The sequence below is a fragment of the Pteronotus mesoamericanus genome, unplaced genomic scaffold (genome assembly GCF_021234165.1).
Source record: "Pteronotus mesoamericanus isolate MK-2021 breed Mesoamerican mustached bat unplaced genomic scaffold, CSHL_Meso_final contig_1108, whole genome shotgun sequence".
Classification (NCBI taxonomy): Eukaryota; Metazoa; Chordata; class Mammalia; order Chiroptera; family Mormoopidae; genus Pteronotus; species Pteronotus mesoamericanus.
This window is the reverse complement of record NW_026555016.1, coordinates 219120-241336: the sequence shown is the minus strand read 5'-3', so window position 1 is coordinate 241336 and position 22217 is coordinate 219120. Positions and strand designations below refer to the sequence as shown.

The 22217-nt window shown below is 48.7% G+C and overlaps 1 protein-coding gene across 2 annotated transcripts; it reads right to left on the bottom strand.

The window, feature by feature from the left end:
- Window positions 1–13052: 13052 nt before the first annotated feature.
- On the bottom strand, window positions 13053–21918 carry PLEKHO1 (pleckstrin homology domain containing O1). Of its 2 annotated transcripts, XM_054574970.1 has the most exons (6): window positions 21772–21918; window positions 20981–21127; window positions 16140–16280; window positions 15317–15421; window positions 14856–14957; window positions 13053–13866 (listed from the first exon to the last, which is right to left on the bottom strand). In XM_054574970.1, the coding sequence occupies exons 1-6, from the start codon at window positions 21799–21801 to the stop codon at window positions 13162–13164; spliced, it is 1230 nt and encodes a 409-aa protein (XP_054430945.1). In that variant the 5' UTR covers window positions 21802–21918; the 3' UTR covers window positions 13053–13161. The 2 variants fall into 2 exon arrangements, with proteins under 2 accessions (XP_054430945.1, XP_054430952.1); XM_054574977.1 differs by lacking the exon at window positions 14856–14957.
- Window positions 21919–22217: the final 299 nt, after the last annotated feature.

The following is a 22217-nucleotide window of genomic DNA, read 5'->3' as shown; positions in this document are numbered from 1 at the left end:
ACTGGGAACACTGGGGATCTGGGCAGTTCAGCCGCGGCAGTGTCCTGGACAGGTCAGTGTTCCAGCATCAGTGTTTGTTTCCTGAGTTAGAATGTAAGTGCTGCAGTGAAAAAGAGTAGTGGGTGGGGGAAAGAAGGCAAATGTGAAGCTGATGACTTAAATCATTAGTGACAGCTTTTCAGTTTTCTTAAAGGTTAGTGTGGAGAGTTTTAAGTTTATGTGAGTAACTTTCTAGCGGAACAGGATATTAAGAGTTACTAGATTTGTAGCAGTGAAATTGTAGACTCATTTGTAGACTCTGAGAGAGCGCTTCAAGGAGGACACAGTCATCTGTGGCATGTCGGTTCGGTAGAGAAGGCGAGGGACCAGGCCGCCTCTTTAACAATAGCTTTTATTTAAATATTAATAGAGCCCCCATTATGTGTCTAGCCTTGACAGAGGATGTGGATGATGCTCCCCAACTTTGAGGAGCTCAGAGTCACAGACTCATCGACTGTGGAAGATCCGGAGAGGTCAGGCGTCTACGCTCATTCTGCCAGGAGCACCAAGGCCCAGAAATGTGACGTGTTCAAAATTACACAGTTAGTGGCAGACTCTTGACTGCAGGCTAGATCTCTTTGCTTCCAGTCCAGTATTTTTCCACTCGACTGTTGTCAAAAGTGCCTTGTAATTGTTAGAGTATAATTCAAGACAATATATAATTAAGTGTAAGTTGAATAATCAGTCACCATTGCACGTGGAGAGAGTTCATTGCTAATGAGTTATCTGAAACTGTGACAGTTTTTGAAGAATGGGTATGGTGTGAATATTATAAAAGAACCAGAAAAATCTGGTCCCTTCTCTGTGTTGTTGGAGGACATACATGAACATATTCATATTCTTCAGTCCAAGTGTGAAGCCTTTAAATGTGCTTTTTTTTGGACCTTGTGCACCCGGGAAGTTCTCTTGGTGAATATCCAAATGAAAGGCAAGCAGGGGGTTGGGAGGTTGGGGGGCAGGAGGGGAAATAGAGTTTAAGTGGTTCACAGATTTCTGAGTGGGCTGTGAAAGGCCACCACACACGTGACGATGAATCTGGATTGCTAGAACTTTGAGCTGTGATAGGAAGGGCCCTTGCAGAGGTCTTGGTATAAAGAACTCGAGTCTCCCCCACACCCCTTGGCTGCTAGGTGTTAGTTCTTGGTCTTAATATATGTTTGATCTCTTATCACCCTCTATGCCATATAGGTTTCCTTTCCCTTTTTTAGAGGATAGCTGAAAGCAAAAGTAACAGTCTTAACCATCTGCCACTTAAACAAGAGATTTACCACTTTCAATTGAAAGGATGCTTGTTCCAACAGAAGGATCTGCACGGGACAGGAAGACCTATGGCAGCACTTGTACTTTGGTCACAGCTCTGCAGTCAAGTTCAGGAGGTGGGAGTCCCCAAAGAGGAAACAGCAGATGAGATTTAGAGGCCAGAGAGAGCACTGGGAACAGGAAATTCAGTGCTTACGCAGTGCTGCTGGAGTTTAGAGCAGAGGGCCAGGCCCGGAGGCATCTGTAAGGGGAGGGAGGAAAGGGAGGGTGAGCCTAAAGAATCCAGAAGGCCCTGTAAACCGAGTGAGAGGAAGTAGACAGTAACTCAAGGGCAATGGGGAATATACCTATCAAATTTAAACTTTAGATCCCTCTGACTGCAGCGTGGGGATGGATTCTGGGAGAGGGAGGATAAGAAACCGTGGAGCCAGTGAGACTCGTTACAAGACTGTGGCAGTGGTTGAAGAGAGAAGGGTTGATGGCAGGAACCTGTGGGGGCGGAACCACGAATCACAATTTTGGCACTCAGGGTAAACAACTCAAAATTGACCTTCAAAGAATGCTGTAATTCAAGATATGGCTTGCAAATGGGTCTGCCTGGTGATGTGCCTTCTGATAGCTTTCAATTTAACTAAATATTCTTGTTAGCCAGGTGTAATTCTTTGAGTCTCTATATATAGAGACTGAAAGGTCTGTGTAAACACCCATTACTCTCCTACTTCCGCCCTCATAATATGTTCACACTAAGGCTTAGGCAAGTCAAGGGCAGTTCTTCAATCACAAAAATGCTAGGGGGTCCCTGTTTAGCTATAAACCTTTTTCGCCACTTGGAAAAAATTTATTATATAAATAAATAAAACAGTCTTCCCCCATCTAGATTTTTGTCTCCCGGGGACAAAGCACAGTCTGGGGCAGAGGCAGTGGAAGGTGGAGGAAGGAAGGAATCAGATTCAGGAGATATTTAAGAAGTAGGATGGACAAGGAAAATCTTTGAGAGAAAAAGCTTTTGAGTTTGTTTTTGAAGACGCTGTTTTTTTAATTGAAGGAGTAATACATGCCATGGTAAAATTCAAACTGTGCTAAAAATATACAATGAAAAGTATGTCTCCTTAACCAGAGTCAACCACTTTTAATAGTTCCTGTGTAGTCTTCTAGAAAATTTTTTGTGCATTGTAAGCTTATATTTTTATTTTTATGAAAGTAATTAACATTTATTTTTATTAAAATATTTAATATTTTTGTTTTTATAAAAATGAGAACATACTGTACACGCTGCTCTTCCCTTTACTAATTCACTTAACATTTTATTTTGGCAGTCTTGCCACATCTACTTTATTCTTTTTAATGAATGTTTAATAGTCCACTATATGAATGTGTTATCGTAATTTATTTAAATTGGTTTTCAAACTGATGGACATTGGGGCTATTTCCAATTTTTGATATTTGAATTAGATTTTAAATAAGAGAGGAGACATGAATTAATAAAGAGAGGATTCTAAGTGGCAAAAAAAGGTTTATAGCTAAACAGGGACCCCCTAGCATTTTTGTGATTGAAGAACTGCTCTTAACTTGCCTAAGCCTTAGGGTGAACGTATTATGAGGGTGGAAGTGGGAGAGTAATGGGTGTTGACGCAGACCTTTGAGTCTATGTGTAAAATTGGGATGTGACTTAAGAACTGGGCCTTTCTAGCAAGGACGGCTTGAAGCCGATCATAACAACTCCTTCACCAGTTAAAAACCTTTCAGGAAAAGGCGCTGCCATCGCTGTGAACACTGGTGATACTCCCCTCCTGGAGAAATGCCTGCTTGCCCATTCACGGCTGTCACCCCACTGTGCCCTAAATCCACCTGCTGTCTTAGTTGTCCCTCTGGGCACCCTGGCCATCCAGATACACGGAGAATTTGTGAAAGATACAAAATAGGTTTGATGGCCTGAGTAGAAAGTTGTGCCAGGGAGGAACGCGAAGCGGGCCATTTCTGTAAGGCCCCCTCCCACTAGTTCCTCCTCTTCCTTTAAGCACACGTCCCCTAGCAGTAAAACAGGCGTAATAATTCCTGGTTGGCACAAGTGTTGGGAAGATTTAATAAACCAATGGATGTGAAAGGGCCTGTGTTTCATTTCCCTCTTTTTCCAAAGCCTTGCCAGAATGGAGTTTGTAAGGCAATATGTAACCCAACCCAAGACAGTGAAGCATATTCTGTTCTCTCCTGGATGTGCCTGCCAGTGGAAGCCTCCCATATCCTCAGCCTGTGTTCTTTATTGGAACTATTCCTGAAAGTTCATCCCTTTAGGAAAATATTACCAGATTTCTTTACATTTGTATAGCACTCAATGGCTGGCGAAGAGACCTTAGCAACCATATCTAATTTGAGCCTCCCAGGAAACTGTGTAGGGCAAGTAAAGCATGTTTTATTCCCATGTAACACGGGTGTAACTGAGGCTCAGAGAGATCGATACAAAGAATCTGAGACCCAGAGAAGACACATAAATAATGCACAGCAGAGGGCAGGAATAGGTCCCCTCTAGACTACTCCAGGATTGACGAGCTGAGAGGTATCTTTCCTGCTCTCAATCTGCCTAGGCTTGGAATTCTTGAGTCTGTTTCCCCAGTCGTATTTTACATGCTAATAAAATGCATGTTGCTTTAAGAATAATTTTTCATTGAAAAAATAAGTACCGTTAACAAAATATTTTGCAGTTTGCAAGACACCTTAAAATTCATGGACTCATTTGATTATTACAATAACCCTATGAAGTAAATAGAGCAAATATGATTAATTCCACTTTGTAGAAGAGGAAATAGATTTAGGAACTGAGACTTGCCCAGAGTCAGCCAGTAAGGAGCAGAACCAGAACAGGAGGCTGGCTTTCAGGCCAGCAACTTCAGGGCTTTTTTATACTTTCCTATTGTTATTCTTTTACTGTGATTTTATTGTGCTTTTTAATTCTCTTTTTTGACATTCAAATTAGATAACCCTGTGTAGGCATTCATTAAAAAAACATTAATTAAGTACCCTTATAAATTGCTCACCATCTAATTGGGAGAAAGGTAAGTAAACAAATGGTTACAATCAAAGACACATGTGCAGTGTTTTTTCAAATTTGAAAATTTGGATACTTAATACATGGTTTTTAATGACAGTATGATGACAATTTTTACTCAAAAGTTAAGAAATCACAACTTTTTTAAAAGATGGGAGAAAGAAGTCACACATACACATCCCCATGTGTATAAACCTGCACATCAGTAAATCACCCGCATTTTACATTCCTTTAAATAACTGACATTTCCTTGGCATGTTAATCTGTAGGAAATTATAGGCTACAGTGTCGTAGTATATCATCAGAAAATGTCAAGTAGATTATAGTGTTGTGTTACTTTGATGTCACTGCCCAGCATTGTTTTGGTCTTTTCCTTACTAAGAGATACATTTACTAGTTCATATTTCAACATAATGTAAAAAAAGGAGAGAATTTGTAATAATTTCCTTTGTAAAGAGCACATTTCTTGTCCGATTATAAGGATTTTTGTTTCTTTCTGTCCTCTTGCTTTTTGGGGGCTGTAATTGCTTGTTGTGCTCACTTTTGGCTCTAAAGGGCATCATGTGACCTGAAGCAGACTCTAAAACTTTGAGATCACAGATTAAACAGGAGAGTATGCTTAGAACACTAGATTTGTGATTAAAAAAAACCCAGTAAAGCTCCCCTATATAGTGAAAAATTAACTTTACCCAAAGACAGGTCTGGCCTTTGCCCTCGGCTACTGGAAGACGGCACCTATGCCCCCGAAACATCCTATCTGACAGGAATGCTTTGGTTGGCCTGGGGGGGTTTGGCCATCAGACAGTCTAACAATTTGATTTATGATGAGGAACGTGCCATACCAGTTCCGACCTCCAGTGGAACTGGAGAGCGCAGGTCAGCGATGCAGGCCGTAAGTGATTGAACCCCAATAAAAACTCCAGACATCAAAGACTCAGTTAAGCATTCCTGGCTGACAACACTTAAATATTGTCATACAATTGTAGCCGGGGTGGGAGGGGGGGGAGGTAAAGTCACCCGGGAGAAGATGACTGAAATCTTTGTATTTGGGCCTTTTCCATATTTCACCCCATCTATCTCTTACTTTGGCAGGCTCTGATTTGTATCCTTTGTTATAATAAAGCTTTAATTGTACTCACAGTGCTTTCCTAAGCTCTGCGAGAAGTTCTAGCAAAGCATCAACCTGAGGGCTTAGTGGGAGCCCTGAACTTGTGACTGGTGTCTGAAATGAGGACGGCCTTGTGGAGGGCTGTGCAGCTGGCTTCCTCACACCCGCGTGTAGAGTAAGACCCTGGCACTTTCTGGCTTGGTTACTTCTCTCAGCTCCTTAATTTGGGGGTCATTTCTGTCCTACCTCCCTCACAGGGTTAATTGTTAAGATCAAAAAACAAATAATCTGTGTAAAAACTACTAATAGCAAATAAGAATATGCTATTTTAAAAAATGTAATGGGTCATCAAAATATATTAATATTATTAGAGCAAAGCTAAATGTTAGGTGTGAGTGGGTTAGGTAAGACTATTCAATCACTCATTACACGAAAATTGTTGAGTTTGTATTATGCAGAGAGCGCTGAGGTAATGACAGTGAACAAGTCAAGACCCTGACCCTGTGGGGCTTATAGTCTACTCAGGGAGAGGTATAATAAGAAGGCAAATAATTAGACTGTGGTGATTGTTGTGAGGGGGGCAAACAGAGTGATGTGATCTGGAGCAATTCCATTGCCCGCTCTAAATTCCACTCTCCCTCTCTGCTAGAGATGATTCCACTGTCATCCGTGCTGGTCCTAATGGCTTACCTGGTGGTATAAACAAAGCCCTTATTCTTGAGGAGGTCTGAGCCCCTGATAACCTCACCCATTCCAGCCTGGGCTGCACTTGCCATACGTGTCACAATTGGGCAACAGAGTGCCAAGAGTTGGCCAAGTGGATTGCTTGAGTTCCATACATATTCCTGCCCTACTGTGTAGCAGTTCTACCTCCTTTTGCTGATGAGGCTCAATGCCCCTACCTCAGGCCTCACTCAAAGCCACAGCCTTGCCTGTCACCCAGTATATGGGCGAGAGCGGTATTCCTAGCTGTGGGACAGATTGTCTCCAGAATGAAGAGGTCCTGCAGATATTGTGTTTACTTCTTTGTGGATACAATATGCAGCAATTTGTCTTTTCTTTAGAGGAGATGTCTTTGCACACCCCTGACCACTCACTGGACCCAGAAAACTTTGCCAAAGGGGCAGCTCCCTGAATCTTCGTAGAGTTTCTACCCTTCCCTCTTGAGTGCACGTGTCTTACCAAGGCTTCCAAGTGCCAGTCACCTCTTGCTCATTCTTCCCAACCAGTATAATGTCACCGATGCAATGGATCCATGTGATGATCTGTGGGATCTCCTGATGGTCTAAATCTTTTCTGAACATATCATGACAGACTGGGAGAGTTACTTCAGGATCTGTCTGTTTTCTACAGGGGCCACACTGGTGAAGTAAACATGTATGTTAGAGACCACTGTTCCCACATCCTTGAGATCCTTATGGGCAGTGCCGATTTCTATTTTCCCTCCAAAACGGGATTTCGTCTTTTTTATTTACTGTCTTGTCTGGGAGTTGGGGAGTGTGGAGAGAGGCGCAATTTCACAGGCTTCTACTTGACCTTCCCCACTGTGATAGCTCTTAGCACATAAACCAATGACCCAATGTGAGGCCTTTTTCAGTGGTAAAATATGTCCATCCCAGCTACACGTTGAGGGACTGGAGCAGTGACCACTAGGTGGGGCCATGGGCCCAGTGGATCCACTTTAAGATGGACTCCATTTTGCCCTGGCTTTATCTCGTCACTCTACTGGGCATCTGCAGTGACATTTCAGGTCTCTGAACATCAGTATCATTTCAGACACTGTGTCCTACCAGATATTCCCCCTCTGCTAGTTTACAGTAACCCAAGTAAATGGCTTTAAGTCCCTTTGAAAGAAGGACTTATGGAATTACCACAGTATATACTTGCTGTGATGTAGCAGGTCCTTTTTCCAGGGGACTCAGCCACATTTGTATTCAATATATTTTAGGTCTGAAAACAATTTCAGGTCTAGGAACTGGGCAAAGTTTCATAAATTTTTACAAAATGCTTTTAAAAATATTTTAACTGTGGTAAAAACATAAAATTTATCATCTGTAACTACTTCTAACTACAGTTCAGCAGTGTTAAGTATATTCACAATGTTGTACAACCCAGCTCTAGAACTAGTTATGAATTTGACTACGTTAAATGTATAAGTGGAATCATACCGTCTTTGTCTTTTTGTGACTGGCTTACTTCACTTAGCATAATGTCCTCAAGGTTCACCCATGTTGTAGTATATGGCAGGATTTCCTTCCATTTTAAGGCTGAATAATATTTCTTGTATGTGTGTACCACATTTTGTTTATACATTCATCCTTTACTGGACACTTGAGTTCTTCCACCTCCAGTCCATTGTGAATAATACTATGAACATGGGTGTGCAAATATCTCTTCAAGGTCCTGCTTTCAATTCTTTTGGGAATATGCCAGGAGTGAGATTGCTGGATCCTATGGTAATTTTGTTTTTGTAAGGAGCTGCCATTTAAAAAAAATCCTCACATGAGGATATGTATTTGATTTTAGAGAGAGAGGAGGCGGGGGGGCGGGGAGAGAGAGCGAGAGAACAATGCGAGAGAGAAACATCGATTAGTGCCTTCTATATGTGCCCTGACTGGGGACTGAATCCACAACCTAGGGATGTGCCTTAACCGAGGAACAAACCCGAAACCTTTTTGGCTTACTGGACGATGATCCAACCAACTAAGCCACCTGGCCAGGGCTGCCATATTGTTTCAAAGCATCCACACCATTTTACATTCCCACCAGTAGTGCACTGGGATTTCAATTTCTCCACGCCAAGGGACCATAAATTTTTTATTGGGACAACAGAGTTCAGCCCCCTGCTCATCCAGTCTTGCATTCTTTGATTATATAATAAACAGTGCTCTTGTGGGCTGCCCATCTGCCCATCTATTTTGTCCCTAGGAACATTGTGTTCTGTTAACCAACTGAAATCTCTGCGAGTCAAGCTCCCTTGGCTGGCCCTTCAACCTTGTTGGTCATTACAGTAACTGTGACCCTTGGCTTTTATTATCACCACCTTGCCTCTATTGATGGCGATGATTACTGTCATTCTGGCTCTGTGATTGTTTCTTCCGGTCCCTGCATCAGCCTGGACTGCAGACAAGACAGGGTACAGGCAGAGTGTGGCCCTCTGCAGCCAGAGCTGGGTGGTGGCGGCGGGTGGAGGTGGGGTGGAGAGAAACAGCCTGTTCTTGTGGTGCCTCCAGGCCCACTTCCCGGCTTGGGCAGAGAGGACAGGAGACCATTCCACTGCCTTGTTTTGTCACCTAAGGACAGGAACCCAGAAAAATGGGGACTGAGGCACATTGCACTGTTCCATCTTCTTTTTGTTGTGTTGCATTTGCTGCTGGGTAGGAAAACTGTGCAGAAGCAACCAGGTTGCTACCACTTCTGACCATTTCCTCTCATTCTTCATCTAGAAGGCAGGTATTTGAGCATCACCCCAGAGTTATGTCATGACTTTGTTAGCTAAACCCGATCACCTCGATTTTACGGTTTTCTGTTTTTCTTGGGAGGAAGGGGCTGTTTGCTGCCATGGTTTTAATAATTTGGAAGAAGGAAAAGCAAGAATGAGGTTGAGTCCAGTATTTCTGAAAGAAAGGCAATTTCAGAGCTATTCCAAACCAGCAGGAAGGACAGGGGAGATAACCCCAACCTGCCCAAAGAAAGAAGCGAAGAGGAGGAGGGATTAGGAGTCGGAGACTGATGCACATCGAGAGTTCCAGTCTTTACAAAAGTGCAAACTGCCCAGGTTCCTCGTTTTTGTAGCTGCACCCACCTCTCCTCTCCTGACAACTCAGGAAGAGTTGGGAATCTGTATTCCCCAGTTGCTCCCCAACCCCAGTACAGATCTCCCACTTGTTGACTCTCCAAGATCCTGTTTTTAAACTGCTAATTTTTGCATTCTCCCCATGCCTGCTTCCAAGGAAGCCCAGGGTTGGGCTGGGGATGGGGTGAGGCATGTAAAAGCGTTTCTGTCTCCATTTCTTCTTTCCTCACTGAGCTGGGTTGCAGTAATTGACCTCGAGGGTCTCAGCTGTGCTAAGTTGGGTGTTTGTTAGATCTCGTTGGGCTTGTAATTAGTGCAGAGAATCTAGGTCACAAGCAACTCTTTGGAGTGATGGTCTCGAGGGGCATGAACACAGGCAAGAAATAGCAAACAGGTTCCCCATTCTGTCGGCGGAGTGAGCCAGCGACAGGGAACGGGTAGGACTGGTGTCACACGCTCAGACAGACACAGGGTCAGGTGCAGAAAGGTGCTCAAATGTGTGTGTGTGTGTGTGTGTGTGTGTGTGTGTGTTCCCTCCAGTATTTACTCAGCTTTCTTTCCAACCTCTCCATATATGGTGTGGCTCTAGAGCAAGCTGGGGATTGGCTGCTGTTGTTGGGAGACTGGGAGGTAGGAAGGAATCAGAGAAAGAAATGAACCAGGCAAGGGAAGGGGGTGGGAAGAAGGAGGGGGCTCTAGCCAGGCTCTGAGGGTGCAGAGTGGGGCTGGGTCCGCTTGCCTGTGATGTTTGGAAAGGGGAGAGGGTCTTTGGGGCTGGCTTTTGGGGGAGAATGAGATAGAATGTACTGTTGGCAGAGCGGTTGGGAGAGGGGGCAAGAGCCATTTCCCTGGGGTCAGGGCTCTGGGCTCAGCACGGCGGCTTGTGAAGGCTGCAGCAGGAGTTAGAGAAACTTGTGGGTCCCCCCCTTTTCACCCTAAACAACCTATAGCTCTGCTCTGGAAATAGGGAAATCGATGCAAAGGAACTCATCAGTTTTCCGGGTCAGCACCTCAGACAGTCTCCCTAAGGAGCAAGGCCAGGCTTGTCCCCCAAACGTGCACCTGTCCCCCAACCCCCTTCTTAACAATGTAATGAGGAAGAGCAGGAGAAGTTGAGGGACATGTCACTGAAATATGAAATGGCGTTTAATTCTTTCCCTGTCTCTGCCCCTCACCCCGCTTGAACTCTGTGTCCTGGATTTCCTCATCTCCCTCCCCTAAGGCCTCCCAAAAGATTTCCCCTTTTCCAGTCCATTTCTGTAAGAATAGAATATAGCAAGGTTGTTGGGAGAGAGGAGGGAAGAATATTCATCCTGAAAAAAATGTCTACTGGCAACTGTGTAGTAAGCACGTTGCCCCGCATCCCCCCATTCCCTCTGCCAATTTACCCCAGAACACCGTGACCAGGAAGTAACGACCGCAGGTAAAAGAGCTGGACTGGTGGAGTTTGGAAAGGGGCTGGGTGGGGGCAGGTGAGCTAGTGACAGCATTAGTATCTCCCGTTCCGAGTGCCTGCGCTCGCTCCCGTTAACAGAAATCGTGCCAGCACCCACCATCAGGGTACACGCGAAGGTATTTGTCTAGTGGGAAGCCTGGCTTTGTGCTAAGCTCTGAAATTCTTGAAGACACGAGATCGCGTGATCCCCACTTTCTGTCTCTAGCCTTTAGTACAGACAGTGACTTAATCCCCTGCCCCCCGCTACCTGAGCTGGCTGAGTTGGCGTACACAGCCCGCTGAATCAAACTCGGAACAGCAGCTGCGGTGGCCACAGCGGCCCCTTGCTGAGTGTTGGCGGCCCTCCATCAGCTGTCATTTCCCATAGGTTGTCTTCACCTGTCCAACAGTAACTCCCCATTTTGGCAGATGAGGAAACTCTAGAAAGCTTGTGCCCTTCCCAGAGCCTCATAGCTAAAGTCAGAATTTGAACCCGGGTGTGTCTGGCTCCAAAACTTGGCTCATTTTGCCACCCTGTGGCCTGGTTCTGGTGCCTGAAGACCCCAGGAGTTTAATACCCAGCTCTCGGTGGCCCAGCGCCCCCCTCCCCACCCTGCCCAGATCTTTCTTTTCTGCTTCCTCTCGCCTGCCATTCTCCTTCCAGTGTCTCCCTCCATCCTCTAGTTCCCCTGGGAGCCACAGATAGTTGGCATGTTGGGATATACATGCCATTCTGGCTTATGTCTTCTCCTTCATTATGTGGGAGCGACAAGGGAGAAAAAAAGGAACAATGCCTATAAGATAAAATTCACACAAAGATGGAGACTTGTAAAGTATTTTAACCTAGGCCTTCAATATTTGTGACAGTGGCCTGCTGACCATGCTTAGAGCTTAGGAGAGGGACACCTGCTTGGAGGACAGAAGTCTGGAGACCCAGGTTCCCTCATCAGTTACCCCAGGAGCCCCCGGGATGAGTCGTAGGTGACAGTCTGGTGCACTCCGTAGGAATATGCTCCTCAGGGGAGACACTAGGTAACCACAGGCCAGATTTAGGGAAATCTTCATGCCTGTGAATGGTGGGCACTAAAAGAGCAGGAATTTTTTCCCTAGAGATGCTTTAACTTGGAGAGATCCTCCCTGTTGCTTACATGGATTGTGGGAATAATAATGTCAGAGCAGACTAGGAATCAAAGGGTCTGTGTTTCTCCCAAAGGATTTACCTTCCTTCCCTCCTACGCTGTCTTCCTGAACGTCTCGCTGGGGCAGCCTCCCAGCCAGGACCTCTCAGCAATGCCCCCATCGTCTCCCGCTTCTTCCCTCTCACCCTAGTGAAGCTCTTGGCTCTTGGAGGTAGGACCTTGGGAAGGTCAGGAAGCCAGCACAGGGCGCCCCTTCAAAGTGGTTTTAACCCCTCATTTACTTGGTTCATGGGGCTCCACCCCCTTCTTCGCCCAAATCACTCCTATCTTGCCTTCACAACCCTTGTCTGGACCTGAACTCTTGTTACTGAACCTGATCTTAGAAACTTTGGAGGAAGGAGGCAAACAAAATGAGCTGTGGAAGAGCTACTGTAGACAAGAATGCAAGGGAGCCCGGTCAGGAGGTGAGAGTCGAGATGTTTTTCTAAAGTTGGGGTTTGATTAGTGTTCAAAGAGAGGTTTAAGGAAGGAGGGGGAGGCTACAGGAAACCTAACTTGGCTGAAAGAGGAACCTAGCTTGCTCGGTTTTCCCCTTCGTCCGACAGCTTGCATCACAAATCAGTTTCATTCTTAGTTCGGTTCTTCGACTGGGTCTGCTCTCCCTAGGTCCCCTGTGCTAGGACCCCCTTAGCCAAATGACTAATCCAATTCCACCCACCGAGCCTCCTGTCTCTGAATCAGCATTGGGGAGGGTCGAGGGAGATGAAGGTGGGCGGGTCAATCTCGGTCAGAGCCTGTAGGCAAGAAGCGTGTTTGAACCCCCCAGATCCTCTCAGGCCTGGCGCTGAGGTCACATCTGTGTGCATGGACAGGAGGCCCTGGCTTCCACACCCCAGCAGCTGGAATCGGGTAGCTGCACTTCCACCCTCAGGCTGAAAACCCAGAAAGGGATATGAGAACCATCCCCTCCGCCCAACTTAAAAGCCTATGCACGACGTCCCCAGGAGCAGCAGTATATTCCCCACTGTCTCAGAGGGGTGGCGTGTATAAAATGGTCAGACTGCGTCCATTACCCTCTCTCTCTCTTCATCCATGCAAAGCTTTTTAATACTGCTAGAGGAGTCACCTCCTCCTCGAATCTGAGTTAGGTCTCAGAGCGAGTGGGGGTAAGGAAGGAAAGGGGGTGGTTGGAGGACGGTTGGGCATCAGCAAGAGCAACGAGTTTGAGAGTGTTTTTGTTTTCTTTTTTTTAACTGAGGTAAATAAAAAAGATTTATCCTGCAACACTTGGAGATAAGTCTGGGCCCCGCCCTCCAGAGTTCCAGACCCTGTCCCCTTCCTTCACATGAGGCTCTTCCGGTACTGACTGTGCTGAACGGTCTGCCTGAGGTGGGAGTCAGGGGTCTGCAGGTCCATCTGTCTGTACAGGTCCCTCAGCTCCCTGACTTCCTGCAGCACCCTCTTCGCCTGGCTCCAATTTGATGACGCCTCTCCCAGCAGCCGCTCTGTCTCCTGCAGCAGCTGCTCTGACTCAGAATTGGAAGGAGACCGAGGGGGGTCCTTGGCCTTTCGCTTCCCATCTCCCAGTCCCTGAACCTCTGCCAGCAGCTCCTGAGTCTTCTCCAGTTTCCTTGCCACCAGGTCCTGGATCCGGGACAGCTGCCCCGGGTGGGGTGCGATGAGGGATGGGGGGTCCTCGGCCCGCAGGGGGAGGGCGCAGGCTGGGGCAGTGTCCCGCTGAGACAGAATCTCCTCCATGGAGGCACAGCGGCCTTTCTCCGTGGGGGTCAACTTCTTGGGTGCCTGGGGGGTGTAGGTGGCCCCCTTGTCTGGCCTTTCCCAAGGTCGGGGAAAGCTGCTTGCCCGATCTGAGGAGGGCTGAATACGGTCTGAGTCTGCCCTCCGCCGGCTGCTTGCGAGCTGGGCCACTGACTTGTCCAGGTCAACCCGAAAGCTCTCGGCACAAGAGGTTGGTTCTTCAGGCGAAGAGTCTTCCTCCTGAATCAGGTCCAAGGTCAGCATCCCATCCGAGGTAGAGGTCGAAGCCTGGAGAGGGAGAGGGCAGGAAGGAAGGGGGAAGATTGTCATTGGTGGGCATGAAGTCCTCCCTCTCGACCGAGCCCTTTGACTTTATTTGCTATTTCTTATTCCTTTGACAGTGATTTGAATTTATTTTATTTTTTTTGTGATTAAAAGTAATTTCTCCTGCTTGTTTCCTATATTCTCCATTTTACTAAGAGCTTCCTAAAAGTGTCATTTTCCTCATATTGTGGACTCCAAGCATCTCACTGGGTTTGACACTCACAGGATGTCCCACATGGCACATCCTTTTCCATCTGCAGCTTCTGAGCCACACGCCTCAAGCCCCTCTGCTACTGGGAACTCAGAGCCCCTTGCCCTCTAACAAAACTTGTTCTCATTCCCAGGATACTCTAATTTAAAAAGAAGTGATGAGGGTGTTCAGCTGTGTGGAAATGTATGCTGTTTCAATCACCACTCACAGAAGCCCTTCACGGCAGGCACGTACCGCCCCATTTTACAGGTGGAGACATGTAGCTTCCTGGAATCAGAGAGTCAACTGCGAAGCTAGGCTCTAAGCTGGGTCTGTCTTGATTTCAAAGCCTACGTTCTGGCCCCCTGCCTGCCTCTCTTCCTGGAAATGCAGAGAGGAACCACCACTTTCTATGTTATGGGCTTTCACTGTGATCATTCCTCCTCTGGCTGTTACCTGTCAGGCCAGCTGGCTACCAGACTGTGGCTTACACTGCCTTTGCCACTTCCCCTGTGGGTATATCTCATTTTTCCCAAAGGATGATGAATTTATTGAGGGCAAGGACTTTTAAACTCATAGTAGGTGTTGAATAAATATTTCTGAATGAGAAGAAAAAGGCAGGGGGGTGGGGTAGAGAGACTTCCCAGCCTTTGAACTTGGAATCAGAAATGCCTCTGCTGGGCTCTCTGAGATAGCTCTGTCTGAGATGACTGACATGGAACTGGCCCTTGAGCGATTTTTACTTTCTTGCAGTCTTACATACCACGGCCATTAGGTGTCCCCGAGTTGGGGGGCGGCGGGAGTGTTGGATTTTTGCCCTGTCTCGAGTGGGGTGGGCGAGATAGCTGTCCTCTTCAACGGTGACCTGAAGAGAGGCACTGTGAGTCTATGACTGCTCTTCAGAGAAGAGCTCTGTCCCAACCCAGCATCCCCTGAGGCCTAAACATGCCTGGACTTGGAAATAAACCTTCCCGTGAACTGCTTCTGAACCCAAGGGCAAGGGCTTTACTGGACGTTATGGGGCTCTTCAAGCTACGCAAGGCTGGCCCAGGCACCAGAGTGGGGAAAGGGGGAATCAGCTGAACCAAGATTTAGAGGGTAGAAAGAGAAAAAGGTTTTCCAAAGGGAGCTGGAGAGGCAGCAAGCAAACAGGGCCGCACTCTCTAGCGAGTCACAACGGATCCTTCTGCCCCAGCGTCCCTCTCCCCACAATGAGCCCCTGACCTCATCCAAGATGCGGTTCTTGGCCCGGGTGATAGCAGAGTTGAGGGCATTGATCCATGATTCCTTCTCTTCTGGACTCACTGCCAGGAAGATCAGGTTGGGTGCCTGTGAGGGGAAGATTCTTGTTTCAGCCAGGGTTTTAGAGTTGGTGTCTCACCTTGACAGTGAAGAAATAAGAAATTATCATCTCATTCGCTCAGACCCAGCTCCTGGAAGGAGAGAGATTCTGCTTCCAGAGTCATCCATACCTTAAGGAAACCAGACTTTATTCTTGCAAAACGCCACAGCTTGGGGGTTGTTTTAGAAATAACCCAGGAAGAGCTAGGAAGGGTGCTGGATATTGACACGGCACTGGAGGTGATCAGAGGAGGTTTGGGAAAGGACAGCACTAAAATAAAAATTTAAATGTTTGAAGACGTAGAATGTGATAGGAATGGCTTCCCTCAGCCAAGAAAAATTAGATTCAGAAATTCAACCACCTATCAGGGTCCAGCGAACAGTGATTTTTCTCCCAAGAGATGTGTGCGCGCAAGTGCGTATGTGTGCACGAAAGGGAGGGAGGAGTGGGGGAGAGGGTGAGGGGGGACAGAGAGGGAATGAATGACCTTTGTTTGAAGGCCGGCTTGCCTGGAGGGAAAGCAATGGCCATAATATTCTCAGGTTAAATAATAAAAGCTGGCAGGAGAGTAGTAATTCAGGGCCTTTCAGCTAAGTGGGCCGAGGGGAAAAAGCTAGAGGACAGTGTTCTCCCCTGCCCCCCCCCCCGCCCCGCCCCCCTGACCTGGCTGGTGTTCCCGTGGCCAAGCTGTCAGGAGACACTTACCGTGTTGCCCGGCTGCTTGGAGTGGGCGAGAGTGAACTTGCTATGATTTTTCTTGCTCCTGCTCTTGGATTTCCGGAGCTCTTCACACTTTTCATAGTCACTCAGGTCGAACACCTCCTGAATATTTTTCTCATCTTTCACCTAAGGGACAGGGGGAGGTGAGGCGATGAGGATAAAATTACTTAGTCCCTCCCCTCAAGTGGTTAGTTTAGGCCAGTGGGAACCAGAGGAAGCCTGTGGAGGGGGAGGGATGGCAGGGCACGAAAGGGCCACCCTATCTGGGGCCCACAAGGTGCTGGGGCAGCCTCCACCCCAGTCCTGACTCCTCAGGGGGGCTTCCCTTCCACCCCCTCCTGCCCACTGTCCCTGGCCAAGCTGCCGGTTCGAGTCGCTCTTCACTGTGACTCCCACTTTGTCCTTCCTTCAAAGGCCAGGCTTACACAGCAAACAGGTGAATCCCATCATCGGGAAGGAAGCAAGACCCGGGTGGCCCTGGACCGTCCAGAGGGAGGAGATGGAGGCAGGGCCAACGTCAGGGGGTGTCTCCAGGCCGTGAAGGGCTGTCTCTGGCCTCCCCCATCTTATGTTTATGTTGTTCTGCTCTCGCTTTCTTACCCTACGTGGCTCTCCCCCCAAACATATACTATCATAAGGAGCGTCACTACCTCCTTCATTTCAGGAGTTTCAGCACTGTGGGAAGAGCAGCCCGTGTTCAGTCTGCTCAGAACAGACCAGAAGCTGAAAAACAGACCTGCAGTTCCCACCTCTCCCTCCTCCCCCCAAGGTACGGTGACAACCCGACCTAACTCTTCCAGGCTGGCAAAGCCACTTCAACCAGCCACCTCTCTCCAGGCAAAGATGCACTTCCACTCTCCCTGGAGGACAAAATTTCAGACTTGGAAAAAAAAGTATTCTGCCACCTCTTTCCATGGTTCCAGTTTGACGGGCTAAATCTCCTTACTGCCAGGAAGTTCCCCCTTGTGTCTGAACTCAGCTCTTCCTGCTTGCAGTATCTGCCTTACACCCTGGTTCTACCCTTGGCAGATTCACCCACCATTTGGGTCTTAACTCTCTTGCCGAATGTCTGACTGGAGACCACAATTGTATCTACATCCCCCAACCCCAACCAGCATTTTCTGAATGCCGCGAAGAAAATTCCGTTAGCATTTCTTCCAAGGTCCATTTTAAACCTCTCGAGTTTCTTCTCCTTCTCCCTAAGGTGTTCCACATGGTCCTGGTACTCAGAAGCTGTGGCTTACAGGCTGTTTGGGCTTGTGAGAGGACAGGACTTAGTCACCGGCCCAGATGAAGCAGCTTGTGATTAGAATACCCATTCATCCTCTGCTGCCTGGGCCCGGGGTTGGAAGACCCTGCCAATGGGCTGGTCCCATTTTCCTGGGACGAGAGACCAGCACTTGTCTCGTTAAAACTAAACAGATAAAAGTAGCTGCATATCTTCCTTGGAAGATATTCACTCTCCCTGACTGGAATTATTTCACAACAGTCTCCAGTCTCCACTTGTCAAGCTCTGAAATAGGATAGTGTATGTAGAGGTGACTTCATCTATGCTCCTGGTTCTCAAAAGCCTTGAAGCAGGGAAGTAATTCTCTCTTCTACCCCCCAGCCCATCTCTGGTCTTGTACCTGCCCATCCTTCTGACTTGCTGCTGGACCCGGGGGCTGACACAGGTGACAAGAGCCTACTGCGGGGGGGTTGGGGGGGGAACGGCTGCTGCTACATCCACTGTTTCTGTGGGGCGGGGCTCCTCCAGGGCTTTCCCTTTTCTAGGGCTCCTGGGCTTTGGGGCTGGAAAGGGACCAGACACCTTGGAGGATTATGGGTAGAAGTGAAAAAGATGCTGGCAACCAGCATCCAAGAACAATTTCCAGAAACAAGGCAGGGATGTAGGATGATGCCTCACTCCTCTTCTCCCCCTCCTCCTTCCTCAGAGCTGAGACTATCAGCAGAGGCCAGAAATCTTGGAGAGGAAAGTGCTGGGCGTGTATTTGTAGCCAGGCGAAGAGTGTTACTTGTTCTGTTTTCCTTAGGGGAAGGGAAGGGAAGGGAAGGGAAGGGAAGGGAAGGGAAGGGAAGGGAAGGGAAGGGAAGGGAAGGGAAGGGAAGGGAAGGGAGAAAGGAAAGGAAGGGAGGGGTATCTGGCTTGGACACGACTGATAAGGAGCTCTGGGGGGCAGGGGCCATCGACGGGGTTAGCGCTTGGGAGGGCAGGGGTAGGAGCTGGTCAGACAAGCAGCTGGCGAGTGTTCCCGTCCTGGGGAAGATGGACAGCTTCGAGACCCTGTTTTCCTCTGTCCTGTTCCTCCCCCCTCTAATTCCGCACGTCTCATTGATAACTATCCATCTTCCAAACGTAATCCTTCCTTTCCCCTGATGTTTTGTCCCTGGCCCACAGGAAGGGATTTTCCCTATACGCTTGCCAAAAAAGATGCCCCCAAACCCAATTTCCTCCACCATGAGGTCTTCCTGAGGTCAGGTTTCTGCTCCTGTATAGCAGCCCCATGACCATAAGGCAGCATTTGACTGAAATGGGGAAAAACTTATTAACAACAAATACAGCAGGATTTCTTTGATGGAGACAGTTTTGGGGGACCCTGCCTCTATAAGGGGAAGTAAGGAAAAAGAGACTGTTGCAAATTTTAGGGGAGGGGTTAGGAATTTTGCATTAACATGTAAATTACAAATGTTACACTTTGTATTTCTTTTTAAAAATCTAAAAATCTTGAACCTATTGGCTCTGGAGCTTTTGGCAAGTGGATAGAATAAAGCCTGGAGTCCTCTGTCTGTTTCACTTTTAACCCAAGCCCCTGGTAGCATGGAAAACAGCTCCAAAGAGTAGTAGTATCAACAGCCCTGTTCCCTCTTTTCCTACGCCCGTCTCAGCAGGGCACAGTTGGCCCCATGACTAGTCAGATGCTCCTGACTCATAGGACACCACACATCCTAGGCTGAGGCCTTCCACCCTTTCCCCATCTCTGTGCCCCTTCCTCCACAAACAAGGATCAACCATGCTCTTTCACCCCCGGACTTCGTTTTTTGGACAAACGCAAACAAGACAAATGTCTTGTTCCTTCTACCCTTTCACTGTTCTCAGGTTTCCTCTTTGACATGTGGGAAGTTCTCCCTGATTGCTCACGGGAGTTTCCTGCCATTATAAAGTTCAGGGGAGTCAGGACGTATGCCTTGACACTTCCTTTGTTTCTTGTTTTGTTTTTGTTTTTTAAACTGGAAAGCCAGAAAATTGTGGAAAAACTTTCTGTAGGATTGGGGTTGGGTGGAGCTGACCCTTAAAAATAAATCCTCCTGCCCTGGCCGTGTGGCTCAGCCGGCTGGCTTGGTGTTCAATGCACCCCTGGAAGGTTTTGGGTTCGATTTCTGATCAGGGCACATGCCTAGGTTTTGGGTTCGATCCCCTGTTGAGGCATGTATGGGAGGCACCAATCGATGTTTTTCTCTCTCTCCTTTCTCTAAAAGCAATGAAAAAATGTCCTCGGGTGATGATTAAGAAATAAAATAAAATACATAAAATAAACCCTCCTGCCAAAGTCTTCTCTCACCTCACTCCATTGCCAAGTTCTCAGCTTATTGTAAATAGCAGGGATAAGACACCCCAAAGAGGGATCCCTCTGGCCCTGGCACTACTTAATTCTTCCCTAGCTGTCTCAGTAGACATTCTGTTCAGATGAAGACTTTCTCTAGGATGGTGTGTGGGTCTGTTTCAGTACCATAAAAGGAATTATTTACCTAAATATAGTTGACTGTAGAAAGCAGAAGAGGTTAGAAATCAGGGAGGACTTCCCAGTTGGCCCCTGGTGAGGGAACCTGGAATGGGGGGTGGGGGTGGGGAGGAAGGGCCACCCTTCCAGAGGAACACAGGACAGTCTCCTAGCCTGTGCTGACATAGTCGCAGAGGCAGGAATGGGAGTGACTTTCTAACCTATGGAAGGACAGCTTCAGTTTCTTAATATTACTTCATATTATGGATCCCAAGAATTAGAGATAAAAGGGAAAGGAGTTTGGATTCAATGGTCTCAGCTCAGGCTCTGACCCAGCATGGACTGTGGTTTTCATTTTAACTGTAAGGGCGTAGACACAGACACATACACGTACACAGGTTCGTAACTCCATTTCTCTCCCTCTGGATACAAATGTGAGAGCAGGAAGGGGGTGAAAAATGAGTTCCTTCCTTCTATTTTTTTATTTTTAGTGGAATGGGGGGGTGGAGGGGAAACAGAGGTATGGTTCATTGGCTTCAACAGAAATAACGGTCTGCCACATACAAATACTCTACCTGGGGTTATGTGAGACTGAACTTGGGCTGTACCTGTGTTGTGTGTCTGTGATTCTGGGCAGCTGGGCTACTGCTTTGCCCCGCCTGCTCCTGCTAGAGACAGGAAAGGGGGGGCTGGCTGGGCTGGGGTGTGGGCACAGGAAGGGGTACTGAAAACGCTGCTGTTCACAGAGTGTTTCAGCAGCAATAGCAAAGAAAAAAATCCCACTTTGGCTAGAGGCCAAGGTAGGGTAGGGGGCAGCAGGGGACACAGAACTTCTGGGACATGTTGGGATATCATTGCAGTCAGATATTTATTTGCAAAGAAAAGTCATTAAATAAGATGCACATTCAACTTCTAATTCTAACTCAAATCTTCTCCCTAAAGGGTGACCTTTCCCAGCAGCTATAGGATGGTGGTAGAGACCAACTTGCTTTTGGAACAAAATGGGGGGTGAGGTAGGAGGGAGACTACAGACAGATAAGCCCCCTGTGGAGTGACAAAGTGGGGAATATGAGAAAACAGGGAGAGGTGGAGGTAAAGGGCACCTACCTCCTTCTCAGAGATGTAGAGCTGGTCCCCTTTCAGCACCACATAGCGGTTTTTCCAAATCTCCCTGAAAATCCCTTTCCCGCAGAATTTCCGGACCCAGCCGACCTTCTCAGGCAGCGCGGACTGATGATTGCCATCCTGCGGCCCCTGCCCCAGAGGCAAGAGAAGACCAGGCCGTTAGGTGATCACAGCTCTTTCCTTCTCTCCACCCGCAGCCCCGAGACCCTCCTCCGTCGCCCTCACCCCTTCTTTTCGGGGACCGCCCCTCCGAAGGCTGGAGTCCGGGAGCCCGACGCCCGCTCCCCACCTCCTAGGAGGCTCTCACTCGGAGGGACTCCCCCCATCGCTCTCTTCCCCCTCCTCCCAAATAAACAACTGCAACTGCTGGGGGAAGGGGCCTGAGCCGAAGTGGCCTTCGGTTCGCCGCCCGGCCCCGCCCCCGCCCCAGCCTGTCCACGCAGCGCCGGATTAACGGCGTTTTGTTTTATTTCTCATTGTCTCCCCGCCGCCGCCGCAGAGCGCGATGCACACTGCAGCCGGTCACCCAGGGGACGCGAGGCTGGGGGTCGGGCGGAAACTAAGCCAAGTGACACCCGCACCCAAGTAAACAAACAAAAGCGCCCCCGCGGTGCCTCGACGCGGGGCCGCAGCCCGGCGGCGGGGGCCGGGGGACCGGCTGGGGGGTGCGGGCGGGGGCCCCCGCAGAGCGCGCGGCCGCTCGAAGCCCCGACGGGCCGGGGTCCCCGGAGCACAAAGTCGGCCGCGGGCGCGGGGCCGGCGGGCGCACTCACCCTCTTGGTGGAATTGTTCTTCTTCATCATTCCAGGGGGTGCGGGCGCGGGGGCCACGGCCAGGGGCTCCTTCCCGGGGAGGGTGGCGGAGATGCCCCCGGCGACGCCGCCGCTCCACCCTCCCTCCCCCTGGCGGACTCGCCTCCTTTGTAGCTCCGGTTACACTAAGGGCCGGCCTCCCCGGCGCTCGCACACACGCGCACGCCCGCTCCCCGCCCCTCGGCGCCCTCCATCCCGGCGCCCACGCGGCCCGGGTCCCCGAGCGCCCGCCCGGCCCGGCCGCTTCCCCGGCCCCGCGCGCTGTGGGAGGCCCGGCCCGCGCCCCGCGGTTCCATCCAGGGGCCGCTGACGTTGCGAGTTCAGAATAAAGGGCGAATCGCGGAGCCCGAGCGAGTGCGCTCCCCCCGCCCTCCTTTGTTTCTCACTCACTGAGGGTGAAGAAGACA

Coding starts and splice junctions, on each gene's coding strand:
- PLEKHO1 (XM_054574970.1), bottom strand. CDS start 21,801: ATGATGAAGAAGAACAATTCCACCAAGAGG. Junction 14,958..15,316: donor AGAACCGCATCTTGGATGAG/GTCAGGGGCTCA, acceptor GCCTCTCTTCAG/GTCACCGTTGAAGAGGACAG. Junction 13,867..14,855: donor GGGGACACCTAATGGCCGTG/GTATGTAAGACT, acceptor CTCCCTCTCCAG/GCTTCGACCTCTACCTCGGA.